We start from the raw sequence: 9,775 nt of genomic DNA on the forward strand, positions 1-9,775 counted from the left end.
GCATTTGGACTGAGGAATAAAGTTTAAATGGGTTGTCAGCCCACAGGTTTATATGGACACATTGGTTTGGAGCCAAGGTTTGCTAAAGGAAATATTTGTCTTCCACAGTCATGGATTAAAATACAGACAAATGAATTATTTTATAAAAAAAATAATGAATCTCATTTTAATATTTTTTGAATTTATACACCTAATTTATTTGAGAATTTCCCAATTTATTAAAATCTAAAATTACATATTTTATTTATTAAGTAATTTTGATAAATCAAGTCTATTCACAGATTTAGAATTCTAATTTTTTAATTTTTATTTAAAAAAAAATATAACTCTACTGTAGTTTTTACGTTATAAGTCCACATAAACCAAATGTTGGTAAGTTTTGAAGAGGGCCACAGGGTTAGGTATTTGAGGGTTCATTGGTGGACTTGGTATCTGTGTGAGCTTGTTGCCAAAAACAGAGAACGGTTACGGAACAATTTCGTCAGTAAGTTGGAGGTGGTAGGGCCACTTCACGTTGTTCTCAAGGCATGGCTTCATATATATAAAACATCGTTTGGCTGAAAGAACTTGCGATTCTACAAGTGCAGCATCAATCTTAGGGGTGAGCTCTTCCCATTCCTTTTTCTTTTTCTTTTTCTTCTTTCCTTTGTATGTTTTTTCATTCCAACGATCATTCCTGTTTCTTTCTTTTTGCTGTGACAATCTTTTTCTTTTTTGAGATTTCTTGGAGGATGTTGGAAATTTTGTATTGCTGCTCGATTAATTAACCATCTAACTATATATATGCATTAAAATGTTGTTCCTTCTATTGATTATTTGATAAAATTTATGAAATTTTTTCTGTTCATTACTGAGATACATAACTTCATTCATCTTTTAATATTTTTTTTAGAATTTTAGATAACTTATATGTTTATTTTTATTGAGTCGATTTAAATGTGTATACTCGTATAATTTGATGTCGGTATTTAAATTTAAAATAAACCATACGAACATCATCATGTGTCATGTGATGCATGGTACTATGCTAGAGTGCTTAAACTTCTCTAATCTCCTGGAATTTAAATCAAAAGGGCAGTCTTGTAGTGTTCTTCTGAAGAGCATCAAGCTATATATGTCCACACCTACATGCCACTTACGATGGCACACCTCTCTCATGAAAATCTTCATATTTCTAATCTTCAAAGCAGCTCTCTCCTTAATTATGATTATTAATTTGCATTAATTAGGATTGCTCACAGTCCAGTTGTTCTTCATTATGGACTCAATTTTCACATTCTGTTTCTGTTTATTTTCTTGTTAGTGTGTGAAATTAGGCGTAATTTCAAAGAAAAATGTCTCTTGTTGCGGAATTGGCTGGTTTCCTCCAAGTCTTTTCTGATGGGTCAGTGAAACGCTTTGCACCAGAAATAGCCCCTGCTTCAATGGAATCTAAAGGATACAAGTTCAAGGATGTAGTTATTGACGAGAACAAGCCAATAACAGGAAGACTATTCCTTCCTGAATCTTCTGCGAGAAAGCTTCCAGTTATGGTTTATTTTCATGGTGGTGGATTTTGCTTTGGCTCAACTACATGGCTTGGGTTCCATCAGTTTCTTGCAGATTTCTCAATCACCTCCAAAGTCATTGTACTGTCTATTGACTACCGTCTCGCACCGGAGAATCGCCTTCCAATAGCTTATGATGATGGCTACAGCTCACTTGAATGGTTGAGTCATCAAGCGAGTGTTGAACCTTGGCTTAAGTTTGCAAATCTTTCACTTGTTTTTCTGTCTGGAGACAGTGCTGGAGGGAACATTGCGCACCATGTTGCTGTCCGAGCAACGAGGAACAAAGTTCCGCGAGTTAAAATCAAAGGCTTGCTGCTGATACATCCTTATTTTGGGAGTGAGAGAAGGACCGAGAAAGAAATGGATAATCCAGCAGACAAGGAGGTGATTCAGAATGATATGTTCTGGAGGCTAAGCATTCCAGAAGGGTCAAATCTGGATTACTTCGGATGTAATTTTGAGATACAAGATCTGTCTCCAAAAGAATGGAGTCTGTTTCCAGCAACAATGGTTAATGTGGCTAGGCAGGACTGCTTGAATGAAAGAGGAGAAATGTATGCAGAGTTTTTATTAACACAAGGGGTGAAGAGAGTAGATCTGGTGGAAGCCGAGGAAGAATCTCATGCGTTCCATGTTCTTCACCCTGAATCTCGTGCAACTTACTTGCTCCAACAGCAGATGTTCGTGTTCATCCACTCAGAATGCATACAAGCATTTTAACAAATGCCCACCAATGCCATACAACCTATGTGACTGCTGATCTGAGGGAAGAATATCATGAAATTGTCTTATTATGATAATTCGGTATCCGCACTACAGTGAAAACTGACAAGGCTATTACTTGTTAGTCATTATGTGGAAAATAAATAAAATTATAAAACTTTTTTTAATAATTGGAATGGATAAGTGTGCTCACAAAGGTTCTTCATTTTACAAATAATTTTAAAGTATTTTTTTAAGTGAAATTGAATTTTAATGAATAAAACTAAAAAATTGACTAACAAATTTTGAAATTTTATTAAAATGCTGATAATTTATATTATTCTAGATTAGTTATTAGTTTTGTTTCATTTTTTTTTCTTTTAAAAAAGTTTGAAAAAATGGATATTTTCGATGAAGCATGATAAATTAAAAAGGGGAAGAAAAGTACTAAAATTGTTGCCAAAATTCTAACATTTTGAATTTTCTTGTACGAATGATTAAGAGTTTCATGTTCGTTGTTACCTGTGAAAGGTATCCGTTGTCGGTGTCCATTTCGGCTGCTGCCCTTCATCATCCCTTCACATTGATTTTGAAACCATCGTGATCCGCCTGTTGTTTTTTGATTATCTATCCAACCTATTAGCTTTAATTTGTATTTTTATATTTTTGGAATAGAAGGTTCTGTTATTATTAATTAATAATCACTGAAATAATAATAATAATAATAATAATAATAATAATAAAACTCCATATTTACATATTTAACTTTCTTGATATAAAAAATTAAAAATGAGCTGGTTCAGAGTTTTTTTTTTTCAAATATATAAATAAATGAACTCGTGAAAAAAATATTAGATTTCAATTTTTAAAGATTTTAATAAAATATAAGAAATAAACTTCTAAAAAAAAAAGATATATTGCGTATTTTGTAATTTAGGTAACTACTCAGTACCCACATTGCTGTTTCCCAGAAGCAAGTTTAACAAACCAAGCTTCACGAAACTGGTTGAACATCTTTTGATCTTCTCAACAATCCTTATCTTCTCTTCTCCAAAAACGCTCCCAGAAAACTTCCCCAATTTCTCGAGAAAATCTCCATGGCTAGGAAAACAGGAATATTTGATTTAGAGACCCATTTTGCCTTCTATGGAGCATACCACAGTAACCCAGTTAACATTTTGATACACACTTTATTTGTATGGCCAATCTTCTTCACCTCTCTTATGCTCTTCTACTTTACACCTTCCATATACGACATATCTCGAATTGGACTTGGTGGTGATCATGGGCTGTGCCTGAATTTTGGCTTCTTTTTGAGTCTAATCTATGCTTTGTTTTATGTGAGCTTGGACAAGAAAGCTGGTACTTTGGCTGCTATGCTCTGCTTTGCCTGTTGGATTGGTGCCAGTTTCATTTCTGCGAGGCTTGGCTATTCTCTGGCTTGGAAGGTTAGTTTTATATTATGTCTCAGATACACTACGCTAATATTATGATAGATAAGAGTTTTTCTTTTCTCCTAGCAATTAAATCCAGGTGGATTATATGTTCTTCAATGATATGCATCTCCTGCTTCTCTCCTCTTTTTCTTTTGTTTTTTTTTCATTTTACCAATTAATTTTTTTTTTTATTATTATTATTTGCATCTCCTTGGCTGCGGGATTTAGGGTTTTTTAAAAATTAATATAGCATAAGGACAATCTCGTCTCCGTAGGAAATTCTTATGGAAGATTAGACGTTCAACTAATAGAATTAAATAAACTATATCTAAATTAAAGCTACATGCCGTTTTGTGACAATAGATTTAGAAAATAAAGTGGGTGGTTTTACTTCTATGGCCGTAAAGTCCATTTAAGAGATTTGAATCATTGTGCTTCTTGAATGTCAAAAGCAAAAAAAGAAGAAGAAGAAAATTTCAGTTTGGGCCTGCATCACAGCGTGTGGGTTTGACCATCATCAAGTCACTTGATAATACAAGTGACTTCACTTTACGTATTGTGCGTTTGGGCTTAGATTCTGGGCTCGAGGTCGTTCAAGGTTTAATTTAAAACCTTAAATGTTTAAGATGCTGAAGCTGGCAGCTCGGTTTGCTTGGCCCAGTGGTCGAGTTTTGTTTAAATATAACAGTTGATTATTTTGCACTTTCAAATTTTCAATGTTTTTTAAAAGGAAAACCCTATCTTGACCGAACCGATTGATTTCAATTCCATACAAACTCTGATTTTGATCAACAGTAACCTTTGATTGGTTCGGTCCGGTTGGTCTGGCTCAGGCAACCCAAGTACGATCCTTGTCTGTATGGTAAAGCTCTAATTTCATATAGATATATTCAGTTAAGAATTGAAAACAGGAGGCCTTTTCATTTAATCACTCATCACACTAAATTGTCTGAATTGAAAAATAAGATAAAACATGGAAACACATGCAGTATCCTTGAGGGCATTGCAAAAAGTTTATGTACTAAGGCTTGTTACCTTGAATCTCTAAAACCATAATTTCGGATATGTCGGGAAAAAAAATATTTACACTTGATCTGAATTTGGACTAACTCGTTAGTGCATCAATTTTAAATCAGGTTGTGCTGGCAGCGCAGTTGTTTTGCTGGACTGGACAATTTATAGGCCATGGGGTGTTTGAGGTGAGTTTCTGTATTCTATAGTAATGTGATTTATGATTGACATATGTTGCTTCTAAATTTATAATCCTAATTGGCATATTGTTGTGTAGAGACGGGCTCCTGCTCTTCTTGACAACCTTGCACAAGCCTTTCTGATGGCTCCTTTCTTCGTATTGCTTGAGGTAATTTCCTATTTGATTCTCTTCTCAGAAAAAGCTTCTGTTTTGATTTCCATTTGAGAATGAATACAGTATTGATCATGTTGGGATCATTACAGGTTCTTCAAACGGTCTTCAGATATGAACCATATCTAGGGTTCCATGCAAGCGTCAAAGCAAAAATAGATGCAGAGATCAAGGAATGGAAGGACAGTAAACAAAAGAAGTCCACTTAGCTTACAGAGTCGCCAAACAGGCAACTGTGGTGCCACTTTTTAAGCACAATGGAAAATTTGGCTTGTGATGTATTATTTACTGAGAGGTTTCTCGGACAAACCTCATGTTTGTAGTAACATATGCATAGTTGTGTACTAATTTAGTAAAAGGTTTCTATCATTTCGTCCAATCTATGTAGTTTGAACTGATAAAAAATAACAAAAATTTTAAATATACTTGTCATTTGGTATTCCATTTTACCTCAAAATCAAGTTTCATTATATATATATGTATTATTTTTATCACTTGTATTTTCATTGCATTCTCGGCTTGGCTTCGCCCTGAAATTTGATCCCATCTCGAAACTGGGGAATGAAATGATCATTCCTTGATCTCGAAGTTGGGCAATGAAATGATGAATCCTTAATTTCGAATTAAACAGCTAATCAACATTTTCAAGTTTTAAATCATATCTTATTTGTATTGTCAAACTAGCTGACCTTTGCTTAATTCCAAACGACCTAATCCCAAAGTTCTCGGGCTTTTCCACTAATCACAGTTCGCCACCTTTGTATCCTCTCCACGGCCACATGTCGGTACAAAAGTAACAGGGCCCACAAATGCCATTGCCAGCTCAGCCGCTGCTTGGTTTTATAATAAACTATTGGGTTACTTAAGTTAATCCAAGCGAGGTTAGTCACTCTAATTCAACCAATTACATACGGCCAAGTGGCTTCGGAGGTTACCTTGTGATGGAATGGGGTGGCGTGGGCATGCACCGCAGTGTCAAAATTTCTTCGATTTCTTTTTGTTCTTTTGTATTGGATGCTTACGTGGCAGATATGGACGTTGACTATTTTGTAAGGTTACCTAGAGGATTGAAATTCTTCACGGAAGCAGAAATGGACACGTGTTAGACCATAATTGGATTAGTTTGCCAGAAAAGGAAAGGCTACTTTTGTCATTATAGCTTGTTGACGGGAGGGGCATACTCCATTTGGCTATTACAATAATTAAATGAGAGTAGAAGTACCGTTTTGACCCTGAGAAGGTCCCATGGCCTTTTCAAGATATTATCAAATGGATTGCTGTTAAGATATAATTGTAAGTAATAATCATTCCTCAAATTATTTAAAAAAAAAAGAAATATAGATATTTTACTATTTTGATGAAAAGAGACGATGAAGTAAGGAGGGACATAACAGTCATTTTAACAAAAACAGAAACTTTAGCGAAAACTGAGAGAGCTCGAAACGGCTGCTTTAGTGATCTTAAATGCAGCAGCTGTTCTCATTTAACACCAATTGGATAAAAAAAAAAAAAAAAAAAAAAAAAAAAAGATAAATAGAGCTTTTAGTCTTGGAAAGCACTTCCCCTCAAATCCCTTTTTGGACATTAAACGATAATGTAATTTGGATAATTTTGGTTATGCATATGAAACAACCAATTAACTGCAGTTATGCCTAAATCTCATTGGTTTCCCTTATCTCAATGATAAAAATTTTTCCACATGTTTAATAATATGAAAAAATTTTATATATACTCAAAATTCTAATAAGTATCATATTCAAATTTAAACCAATAATGTTCTATTGGCCAGTCTACGTACTGATTTTTTTAATAATAAAGAGAAAGACTCTCAATATAATTATAATAATAATAATAATAAAGGGGAAGACTAGAGAGAAGCTAAAACAACCTACCGGAGTTGCCTTACATACCACGTTTCTTGCTCGCCAAAGCCACCAGTATTTAGGGCCTTCTTTTCCTCCACTGTGCCTTTTCTCTTAACATCTCTTCTCTCCAACTTTCAGGTTTACAACTTCTCCTTCTTTCTTTCTTTATTTTCTTTTTCTTTTCATGGCCTTCCTTCCTTTTTCATACTCAATCTTTACTTTTTCATATCTTTATATTCTACTTTTCTGTTATCTCTTAGCAGTTCACTTCCCATTTGGAAGTTCTCATGACTTGTGTTTTCTTTACTAGGTTTCTTCAACATGGAGAATTAGAGCTGTTTAGTTGATATCTATTTCATGTAGAGAGCTCATATAAGGAGTCTTCGTCTTGAGATTTGATTCTGAAAAGTAAAGGTTTTACATTAGTAAACAAGACGACAATAGGGTTTTAGCTTCTGAAGCAATAATGGAGAATATTTCTGAACTCGTTAAGGAGGATGATCAGATGGATTTGCCCCCTGGATTCCGCTTCCATCCAACTGATGAAGAGCTTATTTCTCACTACCTGTACAAGAAGGTTCTTGATATCAACTTCTCTTCTAGAGCTATTGGAGATGTGGATTTGAACAAGTCTGAACCCTGGGAATTGCCTTGTAAGTTATTTAGAAGCATAGTGTCTTTCAGTTTCTCTATATTGTGTAAAGAGACGGCAATGAATTGGATTATATTTAGTTGTTATTTATTATTTGATTTTGTTTGGTTAAAGGGAAAGCGAAAATGGGAGTGAAAGAATGGTACTTTTTCTGTGTAAGGGACAGAAAGTACCCAACAGGCCTCAGGACAAATAGGGCAACTGATGCTGGTTACTGGAAAGCCACAGGGAAAGATAGGGAGATATACAGAGGAAAATCCCTGGTTGGAATGAAAAAGACCCTTGTTTTCTACAAAGGTAGAGCCCCTAAAGGAGAGAAGACCAACTGGGTCATGCATGAATACAGGCTGGACGGTAAATTCTCCGTTCACAACCTCCCTAAAACGGCTAAGGTGCAATATCTACTCTGTCTCCTCTGTTCTTTTTCTTCTTAGTTAGCTATTTTTTCTCTCATTTTTATTACCTGATGCTAATGATTTTTTTTTTTTCTACTGGTTTTGTAGAATGAATGGGTCATTTGCAGGGTGTTTCAAAAGAATTCTGCTGGGAAGAAAACCTACATTTCAGGACTAGCCAGATTGGGCTCTTTCGAAAATGAATTGTGTCCTCCTGATATACCGCCATTGATGGATTCTTCACCTTACACTGGCAAGACTCGCCTTCTAACAGAATCTGCCTACGTGCCCTGCTTCTCCAATCCCATTGATGTTCAAAGAAATCAACAACAATCCATTGATGATTTCAACAATAATCTCTTTGCAGTTTCTTCGAACCCTGTGGATGTTTTTCAACGAATCCCACTAGCAAATACATTCTACTCTGCTCAAGCTGTCCCATTCTCAGCTAATCTGCAGTACCCAGGTTCTGTTTTAATTCAAGACCACTCAATTTTAAGGGCATTGATAGAGAACCAAGGATTAAACTTGAAGCAGAATTTCAAAACAGAGAGGGACATGTTCAGTGGTTCACAAGAAACAGGACTGTCTACTGATATGAACACTGAGATCTCATCTGTCATATCAAATCTTGAAATGGGAAAGAGAGGATTTGATCCTCAAGAGGCTCCTTCTAGCTTAGCTGGGCCAGTTGACCTTGATTGCCTATGGAATTTTTGAAACTCAGCGAGCAGGCGCATCAGAAAGCGACCACCATGTTGTAGAAGAAGAAAAGGAAGAAAGAAGAGTAATTTGAATTACTATTATTATTTTGAAAAGAAGTTACTGCTCTGTGTATAGATTTGTTTAAAAAAATCGAAGCAAAAATCATCATGATATTTTCTGTAGTAGTTGTGAGAAATTACTGTATGAACTCCTCCTTTAAAATATTTTTAGCGAATACTTCTCTCTATATTTTTATTTTTTTAATAATAATAATAATAATAATAATAAATTAAATAAATTAAGAAAGAAAAAAACTTATTTGATTTTGTGTATTCATTCATTTCATGATGCATTCGTAAATCATTCCGTTTCAGGGTTGTAAGCCCATTACGATATAAGAATATTTCTTTTTTGTAAAATTAATTTAATTATTTGTTTATTTGCATGTGATATTTCAATTTTTGGCACATGATAATATCTGCCAACAATTCACTAGTTTGAGTCCTACACGCCTTAATTCATAACAAAATTTTTTTATATAAATGAAAAATAAAAAATCAAAAGAGATTTGTTTTGCATAAGTTGTTAATGTGTCAACAAGTGGTTGAATAGATTTAGATGGTGCCCAATGCCCAACACCAACCAAGGATCTTTTTTCAGTTTGCTCCCATGATGTTCTTCATTTTTCAGCCATATCAACTTTAGCAATAATATACTTAGTTTAATAAATTTTATTTATTAATTTATAATAAATTACATCTAAATAATTTTAATTTGCTTTCTACTTTAGTGGAATAAAATCCTTGTCTTCGAGAAATAAAAAAAAAAAGAAAAGAAAAAGAAAATGCACATGTAATATTTTAAATATTTAATCAACGCATTTAACACAGGAGATTAGCGAAATGTAAAAAATAGTACAGACGCACTGTAACGGGTCCCACCTGACTAACTCTAACGATATTGTTGTGTACAAGTGTCTCCACAAATGATGAGGTCAGGTTCCGCAGAGAGTTAGGCCTTTTAACGGTCGACATGTAATCAGATGGCCCACAGTCGATTCCCGCGGTAATGAGACACGAGGTTCAGGTTTTGCAGCGTCACATCTCC

The 9,775-nt window shown here is 34.5% G+C and overlaps 3 protein-coding genes across 4 annotated transcripts; all 3 read left to right on the plus strand.

Annotated features, from left to right (window-relative positions):
* The first annotated feature begins 410 nt into the window (after positions 1-410).
* Positions 411-2,446, plus strand: LOC110600259 (probable carboxylesterase 17). The gene is made up of 2 exons (XM_021737068.2): positions 411-601; positions 1,304-2,446. Exon 2 carries the CDS (start codon positions 1,335-1,337, stop codon positions 2,268-2,270), a length of 936 nt encoding a protein of 311 aa, XP_021592760.1. The 5' UTR covers positions 411-601; positions 1,304-1,334; the 3' UTR covers positions 2,271-2,446.
* Positions 2,447-3,179: 733 nt separating this feature from the next.
* Positions 3,180-5,482, plus strand: LOC110631151 (2-hydroxy-palmitic acid dioxygenase mpo1). The gene is made up of 4 exons (XM_021778881.2): positions 3,180-3,700; positions 4,825-4,887; positions 4,977-5,048; positions 5,144-5,482. The coding sequence occupies exons 1-4, from the start codon at positions 3,350-3,352 to the stop codon at positions 5,258-5,260; spliced, it is 603 nt and encodes a 200-aa protein (XP_021634573.1). The 5' UTR covers positions 3,180-3,349; the 3' UTR covers positions 5,261-5,482.
* Positions 5,483-6,928: 1,446 nt separating this feature from the next.
* Positions 6,929-8,903, plus strand: LOC110631152 (NAC domain-containing protein 100). Of its 2 annotated transcripts, XM_021778883.2 has the most exons (4): positions 6,929-7,054; positions 7,227-7,569; positions 7,683-7,960; positions 8,072-8,903. In XM_021778883.2, the coding sequence occupies exons 2-4, from the start codon at positions 7,383-7,385 to the stop codon at positions 8,681-8,683; spliced, it is 1,077 nt and encodes a 358-aa protein (XP_021634575.1). In that variant the 5' UTR covers positions 6,929-7,054; positions 7,227-7,382; the 3' UTR covers positions 8,684-8,903. The 2 variants fall into 2 exon arrangements, with proteins under 2 accessions (XP_021634575.1, XP_021634574.1); XM_021778882.2 differs by lacking the exon at positions 6,929-7,054 and having other exon boundaries at positions 7,069-7,569.
* Positions 8,904-9,775: the final 872 nt, after the last annotated feature.

The sequence above is a fragment of the Manihot esculenta genome, chromosome 14 (assembly GCF_001659605.2).
Source record: "Manihot esculenta cultivar AM560-2 chromosome 14, M.esculenta_v8, whole genome shotgun sequence".
In the NCBI taxonomy this organism is placed as follows: domain Eukaryota; kingdom Viridiplantae; phylum Streptophyta; class Magnoliopsida; order Malpighiales; family Euphorbiaceae; genus Manihot; species Manihot esculenta.